General features: G+C 31.9%; 1 protein-coding gene across 1 annotated transcript in view; it reads right to left on the bottom strand.

The window, feature by feature from the left end:
• LOC143045381 (uncharacterized) overlaps positions 1 to 23,001 on the bottom strand; it is an 86,229-nt gene that overhangs the window by 10,112 nt on the left and 53,116 nt on the right. Inside the window, exons 5-20 of the mRNA XM_076217839.1 lie at positions 22,486 to 22,716; positions 19,713 to 19,876; positions 18,921 to 19,088; positions 15,570 to 15,806; positions 13,737 to 13,861; positions 10,001 to 10,162; positions 8,788 to 8,880; positions 8,010 to 8,153; positions 7,551 to 7,659; positions 6,663 to 6,886; positions 6,032 to 6,271; positions 4,637 to 5,093; positions 4,203 to 4,369; positions 3,173 to 3,400; positions 2,212 to 2,382; positions 1,441 to 1,601 (exon numbers count right to left, since the gene is read on the bottom strand). Of these exons, the coding sequence (XP_076073954.1) occupies positions 1,441 to 1,601; positions 2,212 to 2,382; positions 3,173 to 3,400; positions 4,203 to 4,369; positions 4,637 to 5,093; positions 6,032 to 6,271; positions 6,663 to 6,886; positions 7,551 to 7,659; positions 8,010 to 8,153; positions 8,788 to 8,880; positions 10,001 to 10,162; positions 13,737 to 13,861; positions 15,570 to 15,806; positions 18,921 to 19,088; positions 19,713 to 19,876; positions 22,486 to 22,716 (3,081 nt within the window). The remainder of the gene's footprint in view (positions 1 to 1,440; positions 1,602 to 2,211; positions 2,383 to 3,172; positions 3,401 to 4,202; positions 4,370 to 4,636; positions 5,094 to 6,031; positions 6,272 to 6,662; positions 6,887 to 7,550; positions 7,660 to 8,009; positions 8,154 to 8,787; positions 8,881 to 10,000; positions 10,163 to 13,736; positions 13,862 to 15,569; positions 15,807 to 18,920; positions 19,089 to 19,712; positions 19,877 to 22,485; positions 22,717 to 23,001) is intronic.

Below are 23,001 nucleotides of genomic sequence, written 5' to 3'. Positions count from 1 at the left end.
TTCATTTTTTATATTTTGGGATTATTGTCTACATTTACATGTAATTTCCCTTCTCTAAATATTCCGTTAAATGTATGATCATGTGAACTAGTCTGAGTGCACATTTTTTTCAAGTTTCAAGTTGCAAAATCTTTGACACATACATTTCCTATTATGTTACATGCAAATCAATTATTTTCATATGAAGTTCATATCAAACATCATTTGTAACATTTAGATTAGAGGCACCATTAATTTACCGATGTTCAAATCTCATCATTAAGAATAATTTTTATATAAATAAAGGTAAAAAATTAAAATTTAGGAAATCGCATGAACTGAAAAAGAAGGGATGTAGAATGCGCCGATATAGTTATCGTCTCCTGTTTTATATAAAAGAAGATGTGGTATGATTGCCAATGAGACAACTGTCCACAAGAGACCAAAATGACACAGACATTAACAATTTTAGTTCATCGTACCGCCTTCAACAACGAGCAAAGCCCATACCGCATAGTTAGCTATAAAAGGGCCCGATAAGAAAATGTAAAACAATTCAAACGAGAAAACTAACGGGAATAGAAAAAAAGAAGACATAAGATAAACATTTGAAAACTGGTAAAACGTTCGAGTAGATGACTCCATAATTTTAATCATTAAAACCCTTTGTTCAAAATCACTCAATAAGAAGCAGCAGATCTCTTTCTATCTTTGAAATGCTAAAAATTATATAGATTTTAATAGGTAATTTTTTTTATAGAGCTTGCAGTGACAAAAAACATTGAAATTAGGGAAAGTGTCGCCATCTTACACATCTCTAGCCATGATCTGCTTCCTTGCGCGGGAGTGGTTATATTTCTGGTCCTGTTATATTTTTATCAGATCTTCGACGTTCTTATGAGTTTTTGATTTTTAATCATTTCCATCCCGAGCATCACTGAAGCGACATTATCAGTCGGAATGTGCATGTGATGCGGTAACATTGATACCGTTTAATGTTATTAGATAACCATTGGAGATGTTCCTTGTGTAAACGAAAAGGCAGCTTTTAAGATTCCATTGACCGTTAGTCTTATCAATTTTACGTGCTTAAAACAAACTCCCATTTATAAATCTCAATCGATATACTAAAAAATGCCCCTCCCCCATCACCCCAAAAAGACAAGCGTACATATGCGTATTGTATGATACAGGAAGCGATTTTCCAAATATTGTATTTATTACTTTTAAATGTGTTCCGAAAGAGTACCACATTCTGAAATGTACGCCATGGGTAAGCAAAACCTCCCTAACAAACGTATTGTAGTATGTAGTCAACTATAGAATGATATAGTAAATCTTTTTTTACCATATTCCATTATACTCTTCAATTCAAATAGTGACCACTGAATGTTCACACTATATTCCAGAGAAAATACTTGGAAACCTAATTTATAAATTGTCTATACTTTGATACTTTACTTTTCTTTGGTTTGTATATCTTCAACAACTATTTGATGCAAATACCATGACGCGTCGTCATCTTCCCCACTATTGTCATGCCATACTCTAACATACGTCAGTCCGCCAAGACATTCAGGTGTCGCCATTATATAACTTCTCACAGATTTACTCTGTATACCCTAATAATAAGTTCAAATTTATATTATGTACTTTCTAAGATCACTTTTGTAACCACAGATATTGTTATTTTCGGAATATTTTGAAAAAACGATTTCGAAAAAAGGACTTTACAAATTCCAGGATAGAATATTCATCAAATACATGTAAGATAATCTACAGAAAATATAAATCAAAATATGTTTATAATGATTTCAAAAACCAGGTTTAATCCACCATTTTCTACTTAAGAAATGCTTGTACCAAGTCAGGAATATGACAGTTGTGATCCATTCGTTTGATGTGTTTGTGTTTTTGATTTTGCCATTTGATGGGGTTTTTCCGTTTTGAATTTTCATCGGAGTTCAATGTTTTTATGATTTTTCTCTTTATCAGTTGTAATTATTTTTTGAAGTCATTAATACAAGCGGATTTGTTTTACAATTACTATCCAAGATATTCCTGTCTAAATATTTTGTACTAGATTATATCAAATATAATCATATCAAATATAATAATATTATTAAAATACATTATTCACCAATAAACGTACATAAATCCGCTGGAACTTAAAAATTCTTTCAAAATTAATATTCGTTCAACAATATTTTGTAAAGGTTAAAAAAATCTTACCTCAGATGTTCCATCATTTAGTAGACGTACACCACTGTCACCATCTTCTCCTCCAAGAATAAAACTAACATTCGACTTAGTTCCAGATCCAGGTCTTAGGCCAGTATATACAGATATTAGGTAAAAGTATTCAGCAGATTTTTGGTTATCACAGAGTAACACCGGCATCCACTGAAAAAATAAGATTAACATTGCACATTGTACTGATACACTTTGGTGAATGTATAGTTATCATATTTGTTCAAATAAATAAAAAAGGAGCCCGCCTGTGTCGCGCACAGGCAACTCATAATCGTTTCAAAGATGGTAAAAATAGGTAAGATAGTCAAGGCATACGCCCATAAAATAACATCCATAAATCAATGCATCGGTTCCTAAAACTACACACTTTTTCGTTGTCACCTATTGTGCTAGACCCTTATGTGTAGTCATTGTAGTTTACAATAAACTTGAATCGTTTCTCAAATAACCTTTATAAAGGGAAAACCTGTCTACGTACCTATGTTTCCGAATACAAATGAAAAGAAAAAAAACATAAAGATGTTTTTTTTGTACGTGTCATTATATATGTTTTTTTTTTTATATTTTGGTATCGATAACGGATGACATCGACGAAAATGATTTCAAGCTAATGATAATATTGTACAAATAAATCGGGTCTTTGAAATTTATAAAGTGTTGCTTTATTTTTTTTCCAAATTTGCAAGTGATGCCCTCTCCATAAGGTTTTTTTCCAATGAACTACTTCTTGATATACTCATGTTTGATGAAAAGTAATGACGATAAAGGTTACAATGCGGGGTGAAAAAAATGTAATATTCCAGAATGTAAAACCGTTAAAAGAACGAATAGTTTTGTTCAAGTTTCACTTAATGGCAATCTTCTCAAAATGCCTAAGTGAGTTTGAAATAATCTTCCTATACATTAATTGGCACACTGTTAATATGTAACCGAAACTAACCTTTATCTGGTCTATCTTGTCTTTTCGTCTAAGGTATACCATACCGGCAACGTACAGAACGAATAATGCAATTAATGTGCCATATATGGCTGCATTATTAACGTCAAACTTGGACCACACAGAATGGAAATCAATCATGTTGGGTACAAAAAATGAAGATGCGAAGACATTTCCTGCACCAGCTTCACATCTACACAATGTCTCGTTGAGAGTAGAATATGGTAGAACCTGTAAAACATGCATTTCGTTATACAATCTAATAAAACTAACAAAAGTTGTCATTAAAAAAAAACTTTAAGAAAACTCACACAAGGTGTTTTGACACCAGAAATTAATAATGTGTTATTTTGCTGTTTAAAGATAATAGACTCTAAATTGAAAATAGAACAGAAGCAGCATTCGTGCTGTAACTTAATCTAGTGGTACATGTATCACCTGCTTTGCTAGATTCGTAGAATACGGATCTAATTATAAATGAATTTGATTCGATACAGAACGGATAGCTGCACTGAGCACACAATCATTAACCGTTCAAACATTGCAAAATAACCATTCTTCAATCCAAAAATAGACAGAACATGTTGGTTTGATTCATAAGTGTTTCTAATATAGATCATACCTTGTTTTTCTGTTTGAATTGTTTTACACTAGTCATTGTGGGGCCCTTTATATCTTGTTGTTTGGTGGTATCTAGGGTCCATGTTGAAAGCCGTTCTTTGTTGACTTATAAGTGTTTACTTTTTAAACATTGTGACTTGGATGGATAAATGACTCATTAGAACTCATCTTCTTATTTTCATGAACGTATATATTTCGAAAATTCACTTTTACTTTTTTTGTATTTCATATGAGGGACGATTAAATATTTTATGAGATCGAAAAAAAATATTGGCAGTTTCCAATATAATATCAGACTGCAATTTGATATCAACTTTTGAAAAATATTAGATTTAAAACCATGACACAAAATGTTCAATTAAAGTCGAAAATTGGACCCTCACAAATCAACATTGATGACACTAGTACTTACATTGCATCCATTCGGAGTCCATGAATTAGAACTTTCATCATACACACGACAGCCAGTTGTTACTATCGCTATACTTATATTGGTAAATGTTTGGTTTGATGGATTGTCTAAACCGACACTACGTCGTCTTCGTAATGAACCTTCTGTTCTAGATGTATTGCGTGGGACTTAAATATACAAGATAACCGTTACAGCTATGATTCTAAATACAAGTCATTTTAAAATACAAATTAACGTTAACAATTATCTTCACTGGAAAACATAATTGAAATTTCTATTTGAATATGAATTTACATGCAAATCTGCCTATTTCCTGTACATGAAAGACAGTAAAAAATAGTCTTAAGACTTAATTATGAATACACGAGTGTACAGAATCATTTCATTATTTAAAAAAAAAAAGTAAACTATCAATTTATAGATAATGGCAATACCTTCTTTGCTTTTGAGAGATAACACTATATCTCCTTTTGGAAAAGTGCCACTTGGAATGAATACTTTAAATCCGAAAGCAGTCCAACTAAGGGGAGAAACAGCTTCCTCAAATTCATACTCTCCAACTGTAGAAGTTATTTTTGAAGTCGCATAAACTGTCAAATTATAGGTCTCGGTTGTATATTCATCAAATCCTTCGGGTAAAATGTAGGCTATCAAGGCATCGCTGTCGTCTTGAAGACGAACTCTGAAATGCATTAGCCCATCGTGTTCATCATCAAATATGGAGGTATCAAACTCAGCATAATGGGTTATTCCTTCATTCTCTATTGTCATGGGAACTGGGAAGTGTATTTCGTTTCCCTCATCGTTGCGAGCTGTTAAGCGGACAATTTTCCCATGAATATTTGTAGCACCACCTGCATGGATTATAGGCGAAGATTCCAATACAGAAACCTATGAAACAGTGTATTATATTCATAAAATCTATGTTATTTAATACTACATCTGAACCTCATGCACATATACATTAAAACTTTTGTACGAAATCATGGAACTTCGCATCGTCAAAATAGTTGTCTTCACTATATTTTTTTTTAATCATACCCCAATATGTGTTTTTTTTATAAAATTATAGACGAATGAATACTGATTTTACAAAATTGTTAGAAAATACTATTTAACGGTTTGTAGTTTCGAAAACATTTTTCTAGGAAAGAACAATATATTTTCTTGAAGCAAACATTTTCCTTTTAAAATAATTCTAAACCTGTTAATATTTTTAAAAGAACTATGAACAGGATAGTAGTATTACGGTAAATATTTGTAGCAAAAACATTCCCGTACTTCTGTATCGTTTGAATCTACTCGTCTCCCAAGACTTCCTAATGATTGTTTATACTTCAGCTGTGTTTGAATGGTCAAATTGCTTTGACAGTATACTCATTATTGATATGTACAGTTACTGGCCATACATCGTCAGCGTTTACAATGTGGTTCCGTAGAGTTTCTATGACGTCAATATGGAAAATAATTTTGCGTCATTTTTAAGGTGTCCGCACCAAAATTTACTAAATGTGTTATTTGAAATAGTTGTAAGAGTTGCAGAATATGATAATAGCCATACATTGTCACGAACTATATACCAGATATTTCTATATATATAATAAAACACTTTACTTGCTATTCAAACAATAACAAGTTTGTGTCCTACTTGACATGAATTCTTAAACAACTCTTGTATCCTCATTTTATATGAAATGATAACAAAATATTTTCTTATATATATATTTTTTCGCATTCAAAGACAAATTGTTTAGTTTTTTTTATAAATCCTGTTTTATTTGTTGAATTTATTTATCATTATTATATTTAAGTATTATTATGTTGCCAACCTGTATCTCAACGTTTTCATCGGTTATATTGGTAAAGGTTTCATTTTCCATATCAAACGTAAAACCATTACGATACAGCTTAGTCTTATTTATCAGATTTGAAATGCTGTCCTTTTCAATTGTAAGCTGGAGATTTGATGATTTTATTTCATATGGTCCTTGTCCATAAGCGACATTTATTGAGTTAACTTCGTTTACAGTGTCAATACAACCAAATAATTTCCCAGTTGTTTTCTCAGTCTGAAATAAAATTAATTAATAATATAGAAAAGTCGCTGTCTTTAATAAAAAAAAAATGATAATGCTGCATTTGAAATAAGCGGAACAAAATGCAATTTATTTGAAAATGAGAGATTTTTAAAGCACATTGTTGTAATTACCAATTTGAATCACTATATATATAATACTAAACATATTAAGATATCCCATACAAAATATTTACGAGGTACATGCAATAATGTTAAAAAATCGATAACTGATAAGTACACATCAAATTATCAATGTGAAGTATATCATCATGGTTTAATATATGTAAATACATATAATCGTAATAATAGTATAGAAGCTGCTTGAAAACAAAATGTTTCATTTTGTTGCATATAGCTTAATATAAGTAATTATTCCAACTTACGCTATTTCCGACTTCTATTTGTTTTTCTCTAATTTTCATACGTTTCTCATACATAGCTTGTATAGTTTCCGTGTTAATTGGATATTTAGTTGTTTCTTCCGGATGGTACAGTAGATATTCACGAAGATCTGACTCAACTTGCTCTAAGGTCAATGTGGTATTCAAATCTTCAATTGTTGTATTCTCCAAGAATTTTAGATTTTTAGATATGACGTCTATAACATCTGTGGAAAAAGAGTAATAGCAGCAAAGCGTAAACAAAAGTAAACAATAGTCAAATATTAATACTACCGTATTTCATGAAGTCCCTTATAAAAGGACAATATCAAAAGCGTAAACACATCTAACGAATGATAAACAACTAACATATTCCTGACTTGGTACATTCATTTCTTCGTGTGAACAAACTAAACATACATCATAAGAAAAAAATGTCAAAAAATTTGGGTACAGCAGTCAACATTGTGCTATAAAACATGATTTCCCCCTTTTATATGTGCAGCAGTACTCAGTCTGTTCATTTTTAATTTTAACACTGCAGTAAATTTGGTACTGTTTAAACAATACTGGTCATTGAAGATTGTGTTTACGTTAGTTTCAATGAGTTCTCTCGCTACAAGTTTACCTGTGCTTCAAACAAACAGAAATACATGAACACATTGTGTTTTTGCAAACCAATTTAAAGACGAAACTTTGTAAATCTAGAATAGCATATGCCAAATCTATAAATAAACATACAAGGCGGTTCAATAAAAACGAAAATGTATTCGCTCACCACATGGCATAGTGCCTGTACCTGTTCATGTACAGCGTGAACAGTTGTCAATGATTTGATTTATATCCCAAAAGCATTTTATATTATATTGTCATCAATACATAATTACTTACCAAGAGCTCCACCTTTGATCGCATTCAGTTCCTGCATTGGGATAGGATTAGATTTCGATGCATTCTGTATGTTTAGCATTAGTTCATACGTTGTATTTGTTATGCCTTCCTATAATTATAATTTTATTATTAAAGAAGCGTTTTTATTTTAATTCATTATTTACTCTTTAAAATGAAGTTTTTTTTATTATTGAACTATAAATAAAATATATTGAAAACGTATGAAATACGTCTTATTATTTTCTGGAAAGACTTATATCACAGCAGTGTCATAACAATCTTAAAACATATGTAGTATACTTGAGTCTTGATTCTGATTCTTCAGTTGCAGTTTAAAATGTGCAATAAATATACTGATTGCAGATATAACTATAATCGAAATGTTCATCTGGTGCTGTACAATGTATACCATTAATGCTGTTTCTGTGAATATTCAAGAGCATAAATAAACCAACTAACCGAAGCAGATTGCGTTATAGCATCCTGATTAGATATACATTCGTCCAATGTACTGGCAACTAAGTGTGCATCAGATGGTAACATTTTGATTGTTGAATTGACAGGTACAAGCTTTGAAATTTCGGTGACAAATTCATTGGTTTTCTGAAAGAAAATCGCATATTAGAATAGATAATAGACGACATTATGGCTTAATCATACGTTAACAGGAATCCCCCTGCAACCAAATGTCAACTTAATTTGTTTGTAGAAAATAGGTTGTCAGTTTTGTTGTTCATCAATTGTCCTTGGTGGTTTTCGCATTTACATTTATACATTTTGTTATCCGGGGTTCTTATCATTAACTTCAAGGTTTGAGTCGAACGATCACATAGACTTTTTAACACTGATGTCATTTGAAATATAATGCACAACCATTTCAATTTTACGTATTTTTATAATTTATTTATTAACATAATTAAAATCAAAGCGGTTCTATTGATCCCAATTTATACAATTCATTTGATTGATTGATTATTTTGTTTTTTTACACAAAATTCACATTCTAACCTATCTTGATGGCTATTGTTTATACTTTAACGTGCCAGAGTTCCCTGAGTAAACCATCCAGCTAAGACAGGACTTTGGCAATTAAGATTGCAGTTAAACAAAGGGCAGTATTAATTAAGTGTGCACTTGTTATATCCTCATTTATTATAATACAACCATTTGAGTAAACATTGAGAGTGCACATTCATACGTATACAAAACAAATATCAATTTCCCTAGAAAGTATTACCTGCCTGACAAGTGCCTGAACGTCGTCAATTGTATCTTCCTCGGTAGAAGTCAAGTCATATTCTTCTTCAGTTGTAGTCGCTGATTTGTTACTCTGTTGTATTAAAAAGATACATTTAAAATGAGAAATCAACGCAAACATTTTTACAACCAATTGTTCCTTGAAAATCATATAAAGTTGTATTAAATATTATGGTAAAATATACTGACATGCATATACTCGTCCAGATCACAAACTGAATTCTAGATATAAACTTGAGATTTTATAATGTTGAAATGATTTCCTGTTGATACCTACCCTTTATCATGTTTAATTCATATTAATTACGACACTGTATATAAATATTTATAAAAACAGCAGGTGTACTACGACATCACACTGATTATCTGAAATGTAAGCTTCCCAGTTTAATAAATTCTAAGAATAATACACGTTACTACTATCATTTGTACAATATAATAATTGTACCTAGAATTCCGATCCTACTACAGAAACTCATAAAAGTTTCTTAATTTAAAAGCAAAACCCATCTAAAGTCATTTTAAATGAGGGAGTTAACCTTAGTTTCTTAATAATGTTCAAATGCAAAATACACAAACAATTTAATTTGAGTTGGTTGAATGTTATGGAATAACTGTTTCACATATAGTATCGGATAAGTTCCTTACGTCGTACCTACAATCCCCTTCCCTTTCATGAATGTAACCTACCGAATTAGACTATTAACCGGATTTGTTATAACATGAGCAACACGAAGGGTGCCACATGTGGAGCAGGATCTGCTTACCCTTCCGCAGCACATGAGATCACCCCTAGCTTTTGGTTGGGTTCATGTTGCTTATTCCTTAGTTTTCTATGTTGTGTCATGTGTATTATTGTTTGTCTGTTTATCTTTTTTATATTTAGCCATGGCGTTGTCAGTTTTTTTTCGATTTATGAGTTTGACTGTCTTTTTGGTATCTTTCGTCCCTTTTTTAATGGTATGTTATAAATTATGTCAGTACCGTAGTATTGACCACTGAGTTAATGATACTTTCGGGGACTGATAGTCCACCAGAAGGGTATTGACCTGGTTCCATAAAAAATGAAAGTAAAGCTGGATATACATTCGTCAGGAACATTCAGAGCCGAATGTTTAAAAGTCACCGATGTATAAATACCGAAACAGTCGAAGAGTTATATGTATAAAAAATATATAAAATTTATTTCTTACCAGTAATATATTACTGTACATGCTCGCCGTTGATGAAATTAACCTTAGAACAGCAATGTCATTTCCGCCTGCTTTTGTGATGTTGTAACTGTCGTCGTATTCACCAAACAATTTATTTGCACCTTCCACATTTGTTGGTTCGAGTGATTCATCTCTTGTTACCTGTTAAGTTAAAGAAATACGAAAGTTAGCTGATGTAAACGAAATACTAAAAATAAACCGGGATACACTCGTCGATAGAATCTTACAACGCCTTTAAGAAAATGAAATGAAAGCAATGGTATTAAACTGAGTTGCTCTAGAAGGGTCCTTCTTAACTTATTACACCTGTCGTGTTACTTATGTGAAATCTTATGTTTAATATGTTGAAAGGTTAAGTCAAGGATTAGGTCACCTTAGGGCACCTTTCATCATCCATGTTTACTCTTTTATTACGAACAGAGTGAAAAGATCCCGAAATACAATCAAGAAAAAGAGGACGGGTATGTGGTCACGTAAATAGAAACATTGTATACGTAGTAAACACTGATATTTCATTATGGTTAACCAATTAGTACAGGCGTACGTTCGACAATGTTCAATAATATAATAGCTATTTGATGTAAGACATTCGCTAAAAATACAAAAATAAAGCCCGGAAATGTGTGTGTCTTGATGTTTATTTTTGATAAATTTCAACGGGAGATATATTTTTTTAAATAAATTTGTTAAATTTTACACTAAGTCGGAAAAAAATAACGTGACTGTCTAGTGATTTATTCTAATTTGTTTTCATTATTAACTATTAACAACTTCTAAATGGGAATTATTGATCTCCCCATACATGAACAGAGTGAATCAGATGTTTTGTAAGGAACGAGTTGCTGAAAGAACCATTACTGTCACTGCAGTTAAAATGTAAACCGTGAAAAAAGAAATCGTATTTGATTCAGGTATTCAAATTCGTATATGAATAATGCCTTCAAATAATCATCAGATATATCAAATTTAACCACCATTCAACGACTTATTATGAGTTGAACATGTGTGCTTTTACTAAAGACACTTTTTACGGAACAATTTTATTTAAATAGAGTATTAATACTTAATACGTTTTGGAATGCTATTCAGTAGTTACTTGGGGGCAATTGCATGTCTAGGTTTTTAACCAATCAGCAATGGGGTTTCCCAGTCACTGCCTCATCTGCTTCTCGTTTACTAATTGTTTTTCGAGATCATACTAATTAATCAATGAGATTCATAGCTAATTTTGAATTAACCAATCAGCGCTTAATTAGTAGGGCCTTTGTTTTATGCACACAGACTCAACTATTCCTGAAGCAACGCTTGCTTGCAGCAGCCATTATTATTGGCATTTCTTGGTCCCTTGACTGAACTCTGTTAAGTGTAAATCAGGTGCTTTCATCTGCACTGTAACTCTTCAGCATTCGGTCAGGTCACCAAAGATATATCATACTGGTTATTGGTACAACTGACATATATACAACATAATAAGGGAGGATCTGGGTGGGACAGTGTTATGGATTAATGTAAAAAATACACATATAGAGAATACATCATCTCGTCTGTGTTGATATTATTATCATTGATATGGTCATAATATGAATTAACTGTTTACAAAACATTGAAACTTTTGTGATGCTAAGAATCTTCTACCCGGGAATAGAATACCATAGATGACTTTTTTTGATTCGAGTGTTTCCGTTGAGTTTTTTTGTAGACGAAACACGCGTCTGTCGTACAAAATTTAATTTCGAAAAATATGATGAGTTTGAAAAATATGATATATTTGAAAAATATGATGAGTTCGAAAAATATGATATATTTTGATACGAGCGTCACTGATGAGTCTTATGTAGACGAAACGCGGGTCTGGCGTACTAAATTATAATACTGGTACTTTTGATAACTTTTATATACAATTATTGATATATAAAGGACATGTCTTATTTTCATCTAATTTTCAGACAAAGTCCGTAATCCACTTAAATAACAAGGGATTGACAAAATCCCTTTGTACTAATCAGGCAGATTGTGTAAATGCTATAAATGGGAATTTAATGTCTATTTAAAAGTGTTAAGGCGACAATAGAAATATTTCAATCCCCTTTACGTTTTATTACAGCCCACTGGATCCGGAAATGATTTTACTTAAACATTACTTTCATCCATATTCAAGAGTAAGAAAGTTTACATTAGAACGGGAAAGTTTACAAATAAGAGAAAAGGCTCGATTAACTATGCTATATATAAAGTCAACATTAGTATACCGCTGTTCGAATTTCATAAATCGATAGAGAAAAACAAATCCGTGTTACAAACTAAAACTGAGGGAAACGCATCAAATGTAAGAGAACTACGACACAACAGAAACATAACATTAAAACGTAACACACACAGAAAAACGAACTATAATATAACAATTGCCGTTTCCCTGACTTCGTACAGGGCATTTTAAGATAAAAATGGTGGGTTGAACCTGGTTTTGTGGCATGTCATATCTCCCGCTTTAATGGCAATGTTAATTGTAACATTACAAAATGACAACATTACATGACAGGACTACAACACAAATTAATGGGAGAACATATAGAACAGAGAAACAAACGATTAATAGCCAACAAAGGTACCTGGTTAAAAATTTAATACGCCAGACACCCTCCATGTCCACACAAGACCAACCAGCGACGCCCAGATGAAAAAAGCTTGAAAGCCAAAACAAGTAGAAAGTTTGAAAAGCACTGAGGATCAAAAGTTCCAAAAAGTTGTGACCAATACGGCCAGGGACAAGAACATCATTTAATATTATTTTGAATAGATAATAATACATACTTTTGCAAACAGTAAATTTTATAAAATGACTATATAATAGATACACATGATTAAACTGAAGTGGTGACTAGCTAAAGAACAGAAACGGATAAATTTCAAAAATTCACAGCCTTGTTAGCCATAACTAGCGTCACGCTCAAAGTGACGTCACATTAAAAATCATATAAAATTAATTGGGTGTTACAATGTATTTGAAGTTCCAAAGGACAATTTAACAATATCTGATAGACGTACTAGGGTGGAACATAAATTTAGGTAAATAGCAATAAATAAAGATTTCTACAAATTTTCATTTTATCCTCACACTATTTCTGATTGGAATTCACTACCTGAAGTAATAGGTATATCTGAAACCCTGAAATCCTTCAAAAGTGGCATCTTCACTCTAACATTTGAAGGAGTTATCAAACTACCAAGCCACTGTACATAATGTGTATATGTTATTGTTAACTATTTTCCCTCATTATATTAATTTCAATTAAGTCCGTATGTACATAGCACACAAGTTCCGGGAAGTTTTACACTTCTACATAGCTGTCTATTCCCGTATTTGGAAGAGGAAGAACCACTTCTTGTTTTATTAATAATCACAAATGAGCATTACGAACCAACCAAAACTGAAGCTTGAAAGTACATTGCACTGGATGCTCCTTTCGTAAGTTACTGTTACTTGAGTGATTTCTAGAGTAAACTAAAGTGCGTTCTAAGGGTCAACAGTGTCAGCTCTACCAGTATCACAAGTCATGTAATCCCTATTGAGGTATACATTAATTGCTTGAACAGATTGGTAAATCATTTTCGTCAAATCCTAAGCCTAAGACATCAGCAAATGTTAAAACTACCATTCATAAAAATGTTTTGCCCTGAAACTCAATCTAATAAATTCTTTTAATAAGTTACTTACGTTTACAGTCCACTCTACTGTTTCATAGTCTCCAAACCTATCAATTATTTTTACAAACAAGCCAACAGTATAATCGAAATCTGGACTTCCGGCAGGTAATCGCAGGTCAGTTGCTGTACTTTCTCCTTTATACAAGAAAAATCATTTTTAATTGTTACATTTATTTTATCCAATATATAGGGAATAATACATGGCAAAATCCGTATCATAAGCGGTATCATCCCGAAATACCAATATCAGCCAAGGGATGATATTGGTAGAGGGTGATACGGCATGTGATACGGATTTTACCATGTTTTATACGCTTTATCATATATTTCAACAGGGAAGTATATATGAAATGTTTTCTGACCCCTAGTACTTGGGTTACCTTCAGTTCTACTTTTGTCTTATTTTAAAAGCTTTAAAAGAACTGCTAAATTACTCATCTGAAGCACCTGGGTTACCTTACAATTTGCGTGCTGTTGTTTTATAAATATTTTGATTATTGTGTTTTTGTGTGGTATGTATGGTATTTCATTGAGTTCTTTTTTATAGTTGCATTTCATTTGTCAGAAATATGAAAACTCGACGTTTGTGACGTCATATGCCAAACAATGACGTCATTCAATTAATTGCGTCATGCCCGAATGACCATTCATTTCGGACCAATTTTGAGGAAAAATATTTCTGAAGAAGCTTGCATAAAAAATTGGTTTATGTAAAAATGAAAAAAAATAGTTGGGGTGTGATAATGGGTGAGATAAAGGGTAGGGGTGTGATAAAGGGTATGCTAAAGGGTGTGCATCAAAGTTGCGCGATATGGATTAAACAACAGGCTATTTATCAAATGTTAAAAACTACTGTATTTACTACTAAATGTATTATAAATATAGAATAATACATGGCAAAATCCGTATCGCATGCTGTATCACCACGAGAAACCTCGGGGCTGATATTGGTTTCTCGTGGTCATACAGCATGCGATACAGATTTTGTCATGTATTATTCTGTTGATCTTATATTTAAATAGAATCAGATTGATACGATGTACGTTTTTTTTAAATCGTCCGAAAATGTAACCTAGAAAAGAACAAAGGATTTTCCAGTATTTTTTATAGACTTCCTTATTTGCTTAATATCCACATCGTAAAGCATTCTTTAACGATACTGTCAACTGTTCCTTCCTATAGAATACAACCTACCTTGTTGTTCAGTTTAATCGTCAATGGACAAGAGTGAGTTCCAACTAAAATACTTATTGTATCCATTTTATAAAAATCGCTCATAAAGTTATGGGGTAACATTTTTTTGAAAAATATCGATTTTTGTTGAAATTATATGACATTTCTTGAGACGAAAGTAACTGTTTTCTGTGCCAAGAAATACAGCAACTGGACGTCATAGGTCAAACGTTGACGTCATTTGATTTATGACGTCACGCCAGGTGTGCAATACGGATTCAGCTATGCGATACAGTGTATGTGATACGGATTTAGCTATGCGATACTGATTTAGCTACGTAATACGGGGTATGAGATACATGGTATGCGATACAGGGTAGGTGATACAGACTGGAAAAAAGAACCTTTATTAGATATACAAAATTGCTGTATTTTGTACTAAATATATGATAAATATATGCATTCCTTGACCTGTTAGAGTGTTTTGATATACGAACACGCTTATAAAAAAAATAACGCTTAAACAACTATCGCTCATTTTATTTTTCCTGGATTCTTCACCCGGAACGCTCAAACATTTGAACTTTATTTCATAGATGTATACACCATACATATAATTTTCTTCATTTTTTCCTTTTTTAATTTTACAAATATAGCAGAAACGAATTACCTCCTTTATAAATTGATGTATTGGTGCTCAAATCCAGGTCGTTACTTCCTTTAAGATACTGAACAATGATGTACTCATACATTAGTGGTTCCTCGATGTCTTTAATTGCATCTCGTTTTGGTCGATCCGCTTCATCTTTCCAACCAAAACAATAAACTGCAAATTTCGTAGAAAATGCCTTTCCCGTAGGCACGATAGATCCATCTATTTCGTCTTCTGTTGGAGGGCGACCTAGAACTGTATATATTTACTTTGAAACTAGTATCATAACAAATGTTACGCTGATAATGATGAGCATTTGCCTTTTAACTTTTTTAAATACTAGTATACAATCTAAAATTTTGATTGCAAATTAAGGCCGTGTTCACGTTGACCTAAACTCGGTGTTGTGTTAGTGTAACTCACACATAGTCTAAACATAATTACGTTCCCATTGATAAAACTCAATGTGTACATGTAGTTTAAATCATGTTTTGTCTACATGCAGTCGATAGTCGATGTAGGCCTTGTGTAGGTTAAGTGTACACAAAACTAGACATTTAGAACATTATGTTTACCATGTATGTTTAAGGAATTTTTATATAAAACTGATACTTATAACACTTATTAATAAAGTTCTTTACCGAAATATTTGTCTAAACTTGATATATTTATTTGTTATAAAAACACTTTACGTAGCCTTATTAACCCCTTATCAAGACTCATCCATCATCATTGCCGAACACATAATTCATTTGAAAAGGTCTTTCCGAATCGACTGGACGTACACACTGACAGAAATGTTTGCCACTGGTCTTTACTCAAACAACGATTCACTCATAAATGCATTACTGAAAAAGGATGAGGTTAATTGTTTGTTTGTTTGTGTAGTATCTCAGATCCGTTATAATGTATGGGGAAACTTTGGATTCAGAATATTTGTTCATTCTAATCATCTTTATGACCCTATTTTTTTAAATCAAATTGTGGAAAAATCCATCCCCCCTTTTTTTTAGTCAAATGGTCGTTCCCTAACTGCTAGAAAAGTTGTTCGAAAATTTGGTAATGAACATTTAAATGACATATAATTTAAAAGAGTGAACAAATCTTATGTACAGGTAGCTAAACAAGGTGTATAGATGTGAACAATTTAATGTGAAACTAGTGTACATTACATTAAACCAAATGTAAACATGTTTACTGTACACGGCGTTTGGTGTGAACACGGCCTAGTTTTATATGAATTACATTTGATAATTTTTATTACAAAATCATTAGAATACGTATAGCAGGATGAGTTTAAACTGCAAGTTGCAAATACAAGTCAGTTGTGTTGTAACTGTGTGTATATTTAAAAATTTGTGTCTACTTAGTGCCAATTATCACATGTACCAATTTGGTTAATATAAAGAACCTATAAAAACACTTTCACAAAAGCGGAATGTTTTGCCAGTTATATAGCCATGTTTAAAGTCATAAGTAACCTCAAATTAAAAAAAATAATGCATATGTTTTTTTATAACTCAATGGATAGTTTTCATTATAAAACATATGTACATATACTTTTTTCTGAAGAAATTTTTTTAATTTCTTCATATTAAGAAGAAGTTTACTTTATTTTAATTGCTTCCTTCTCGGAAGCAATTTCCCCGACATATTTCCCGTATGCAAAGCGACCTCAGTGTGACCCATCTCGTAAAACTCCGGTGATCGCAATACGCATGGATGTCCTTAAAATAAACTATTATCTGAATTTACATGTTAAACACGTGCTCAATTTCCATGCTTATTTGTTGATTTTTTGTTGATTGTTGACAAACAGGTGACAATCGTTTAACTTCAGCTTCAAAACACGAACTTTAATTACCTGCCTTATTTTCACAACAACACTGACCGATTGAAAAACAAATTGACGATTATACGAAATTTATGAGAAAAAAATGAAAAATTCTTGAACAGAAGACTAAGTTTATGATGTTTGAATGCATTGGTTCAAGAATTGGAAGAACATTATTTTTCACCGGTTACTCGTTTCTTATGACTTTAACAAAGAAGAGTTATCAGAAAATTGGGGTACCAAATCGGGAATATCCGTTCGTTTTATTGGTTGATATAGTCTACCGTTTGTTAAGTTTTATGCACTTTTCCCTTTTTAAATTTACCTTTGAGTTTTGTATTTTGATAATATAACCAAATCTCTTGAAAATAAATATATTTTAGAAAAAAAAATCTGTTCAAGTAAGATTTTAAGTGAGTATATTTAAATGTGTCCACTAAATTTCACACGAAATGTTTTATTCAATTCATTTTTTATCGGATATCATTTATTTAGTGGCATGGTTTTCTCGTGTCGATTGTTATGAACTAAATGGAACCCCGAATTGAAAACATCCATTAATCTGGAACACTGATTTAATCATGACGTATGCAATGTAGATATTTGTAATGCTAATATAATATAAAACGAAGAAACGTGTGACAACAAAATTAATATATTTAACAGGAGTCAAGAATTACCAACCTTCCGTTAAAACATAAACTAAATGAATGAGTTCTTTTTTCATGATTAGATTCACTGTAAACCATCATTGAAAGTGAGATATCACAAATATTTTGCCTAGTTCGCCGTTTTTTTCCATAAAAATAAAAGCAACACGTTACAAATTTCTTTGGTCGATGACACCGCTGGTGGACGTTTCGTCCCCGAGGGTATCACCAGCCCAGTAGTCAGTTCTCGGTGTTGACAAGAATATCAATTCTATGGTAATTATTTTTATAAATTTCCTGTTTTCACTAATATGATTTTTTCAAAATATTCAGGATTTTCTTTTCCAAGGCATAATTAAACTTTAGCCGTATTTGGCACAATTTTTAGAAGTTTTTGTTCTATTCACTGATGAGTCATATGTAGACGAAACGGGCGTCTGGCGTATTACATTTTAAACCTGGTATTTTTTATAACTCAGGAGAGTTTTTGTATTTACCTTCATCATGAGTTCTTAATGCAGACCAGTCATACATTAACAATAGATGTCACAATTTTTTTAAGCTTTTACATTTTTAATCTTGGGAATAAATTATTGATTTAAGCCTTCGACGTAAAGATAATGCCCTCATGTGCCTCGGGTGTATATCAAAGCATAATAAAAAGTAAAATCACGAAAATACTGAATTTCGAGGAAAATTCAAAATCGAAAGTCCGTAATCAAATGGCAAAATCAAAAGCACAAACACACCAAAATGAATGGATAACAATTGTTATTCCTGACTTGGTACAGGCATTTGCTAGTTTTATAACTAGCTAAACCCCTCACTTGTTTAGATAATAAGGTTGTAGTTAATTCTATTTTTTTTTATTTCTACTTTTCATACTTGTATGATTTACTGCTTTGCAAACACCACCATACGGAATCGCATTAGTAAAGAATGACCATTTAGCTTCCCCTACTCCATTCAGGTCTGTCACAGATACTTCTATTCTGTAATTTTTACCCTGCGTTAAACTGAAATCCTCTATTTCAAATGACTGCTTTGTGCGACCTGAAATATTAATTTCAGATTAGTCTAACACTGAAATCATTAATACTGAAAGTGGTGTTTTGAGCTCAAATTATTATTCCGACAATTGAGGAAAGTTTTAAGACTACAAGGCCAAATTCGAGCTATGATTTAATAAAACTCTTTCTTTGTGTCTTTCACTGGAAAATTTCGTCAATGATTTGCGGCATTAGTATGTCATTTACCAGATGGACTGTATCCCTGCACTGGTGAATTTCACCATGTGTTTTTAATATTGAAGATAAACTAGAAGTCACATTTGCTCCGTAGGGACTTGATTACAATTATCAAATGACAGCAGTTCTGATTTAATTCGCCGAAAACTTCGTACAATATAGCATTATATTTTTGCAGGCGCTTATTCAACATAGGGAGGAAGTGACCATTAATGCATGAATAGTTTTGTACGAAAATGCAACGAACTCAAAAGTCGTCTATGGATTTAATATTTATAACGAAGTTCGAAACTTAATAATTGTATTGCAAATATACTTATACATTTACAGAGCTTATGATAAGAAAAATAATAAATAGTTACATCGTGTGTCCTTTTCACATTGGTCATTTGCAATCTACATCATTATGCTTTATGTTTTAAATCTTTACCTGTTTTCGTTTTTAAATTGGAAACTTCTGACCAGCCCAAAGTGTCATTATTTTGTTCCTTTAACTTCCACATGTATGTAGGTTTACTAACGCAATCAATACAAACAACTTCCCATATAGAGTGAGCAGTTACAGCGTATTTCGAATCACAGTTGAGTTTGCACCTGAAATAAACGACTAAGAACTCTAACATGTATTTTAGTGTGATACTTGAATATTGAAGTTATTTAAAACATACACAACACAAACAATTAAGACCGACGCCTAAACCCTTGGTGAAAAAATATTCAATTCAATTCTCATTTAAATAACATCAGAAAGTATAACGCGCGTATAGTTATTGCAAAGTTCCACATGTAGAAAAAAAACTTAACTGTTTTAAATGGAATGAATGACAAATTGAGTATTGTTAAAAACACTTGTTCATCGCAACGCTCACAAGGAAAAGGATAATCATTTCGTTAATTTTACGGACGCCATCACGATTTGTTTGACCGTTGTGGAATATCCGTATTACAGATATCGGATATGCTTCTTAAGTCGTTACTACAATCCCGTTCCCTTTAACACGAACTTGACCTACCGAATAATAATAGTTACCGGCTTTGTAATAACACGAACAACACGACGGGTGCCACAGGTGGAGCAGTATCTGCTTCCTCTTCTAGAGCACCTGAAATCACTCCCAGCTTTCGGAAGGGTTCGTGTTTCTGTTGTACCCCTATTTATTGAAATTTTTATCTAATATGTCTTGTTTGTTTTGTTCATTAATCGTTGCCGATTAAATGCTAGTTGATGCTGTCAAACAAGTGAAAGGTTTAGTAAATAATTCACTTTGAATTATAATTTGTTATAATCTACAATAATAAAAAAACCCGAATATAATAAATCGATAACTAAAGAGGCATACAATCTTTGTGTGTGCAGTTTAAATAAACACCCACTCAGATTCAAAGATTTGTATAAACATCTTGAAAGATCAATTCAAAAGAATGTTTAAAATTAACAAAAATGCAATTATTTATCAAAGTAAAAAGTTTTCAAAGGTACCAGGATTATAATTTAATAAGCCAGACGCGCGTTCCGTCTAAATAAGACTCATACGGCTAAGCTAATCCATTTTTGTGATAAAAAATCCTTAGTTTTCTTAGTCCTTAGAAAAATGCAAAGTTTTGTAAACAGGAAATTTATAAAAATGACCATATAGTTGATATTCATGTCAACATCGAAGTGCTGACTACTGGGCTGGTGATACCCTCGGGGACGAAACGTCCACCAGCAGTGGCATTGACCCAGAGGTTTAAACAGTTATCAAAGGTACCAGGAATATAATTGATACGTCAGACGCTGGTTTCGTCTAAATAAGACTCATCAGTGACGCTCAGAAAAGTTATTCGAAAGATGGAAAGTTTTGTAAACAGGAAATTTATAAAAATGACCATATAATTGATATTCATATGAACACCGAGGTGCTAACTACTGGGCTGGTGATACCCTCGGGGACGAAACTTCACATTTATTGTCTTTTGATAAGGTGAAATATTTGGTTTTATTGGCTTGAGAAAAAAAAATGAAATTCATTTAGGCCAACGGTTAGGGCAATTAAACCACACACATATTTACCGACACGAAAGACAGTAATTGTTTTATTCAATATTCTGAAAGAAATCAATGTTTTCAATGACATTTATATACCGAAAAAAATTGCATACAACAAATAATTTTTACCATAACTATACAAATAAAAGCATGTGACGTTTAGTGCGATGACTATCACTTTTCGGCAGGTGAATATAATGTTAACTTTGTAAATTCTTACACAATTATACCACTATGGACTTAACTTTGATATTCATTTTAATTTACACTTTGTTAGTTGATATACTACACGTCTCTTGTATACTTGATAACATTTTTAAGTGCAGAAGAGACAGATTCGTTGTAACCGTGACGTCATAAACATATTGAAATATATGTATTTGACCTAAAATGAACATGTCACGCATACAAATGTAGTTTTTGGTCAAATATGTACAGGAACAAAATATTAAACCTAAGCAAAAACAAAATGATTTTCAAATTATATTTTTTGAATATATTTTGTAGCAAAACTTCTTTTTTGATACAGCTGTTTGTTTGCTTTAATCTAAATATTAATGACACGATCTCATTATGTGGCTATTTTGACAGTTTTTGCTGATTTTCACAACATGTTAGAAGTTTAGCAGCTCAACCAATGTCTTTTTAACATATAGATAATGTTATTTAGTAGATTTATATTACTTTTTGATTTTCAAATTCATTGAAAAAAAATGGACTAAACATTTTACATTCGGCGCATCCAGTACTGGAAGCGTAACAAAAAGAAATAACTCCGGGAAAGCTGCATGCCCGCATCTGCCAATTTTTTTTATGTACCTAATTGTTATAAATATTCGCTTTATAATCACATTTTAACCATCCATTATTTTCCATAACTGAGTAATGTACTTCGAAATGACATAGTCAGATATTGTAGTATAAACTAGGCTCATTCCACTTGCTCTATAAAAGCATGAACAATTTGTCCTACTGTACTATTTTTTTTTTGTAAACTAATTTTAAAAATTGATACTCAATTCAATAGAAAAAAATGACTATTGGTCTCATCACAAAGATTAAAACAGAGTTTGCAACTTTAGAAATGTGTTATTGGTTTCATGACGTCGAACTAGGCAATTCAAGCTCACATACAATATTCAAATAATAATATTATGATATAGTCATACTTTACCGAATGTATATATCGGGGCTATTGCCATCGACCGTCATAGTTAGTTGAGTGTACTCGGCAAATACTTTATCCAAGGTTACATTAACTGCTACAATGTAACCTTGCTGAATTCCTTCTTCAAATGTTAGATTAGCTATACCCCGAGATGTTTCGTTAATTATACAGGTTGTGTTTCCATAATTTAGTTCCTCATACTGTTTTGCCAAATCATCCAAGTCAGACGCATTTTTTCTACGAAAACAAAGAACAATATTTTTATTTCACACATGGATTAGATGATTGAATCATTACTGAATTCAAAGTAAATTCAATAATATTGTTTTAATGTTGTAAAAGGTATATGAAAATGTCAGATGTGAAGGCCAGTTTTTTAAATGAAAAAAATCGTTGAACAATGTATGCTAATAGGAAATAATAGACAAAATCTATTACGAAAGTCGAGAAAAACAAAAACCCATAACTACCAAGAGTAAGACATTTTTTTTTTCATAAATCAACATGCATGCCTCTTCAAAG

This window comes from Mytilus galloprovincialis, chromosome 9 (genome assembly GCF_965363235.1).
Source record: "Mytilus galloprovincialis chromosome 9, xbMytGall1.hap1.1, whole genome shotgun sequence".
Lineage (NCBI taxonomy): Eukaryota > Metazoa > Mollusca > Bivalvia > Mytilida > Mytilidae > Mytilus > Mytilus galloprovincialis.
The sequence above is the reverse complement of the archived record's forward strand: the minus strand, read 5'-3'. Positions and strand labels throughout refer to the sequence as shown.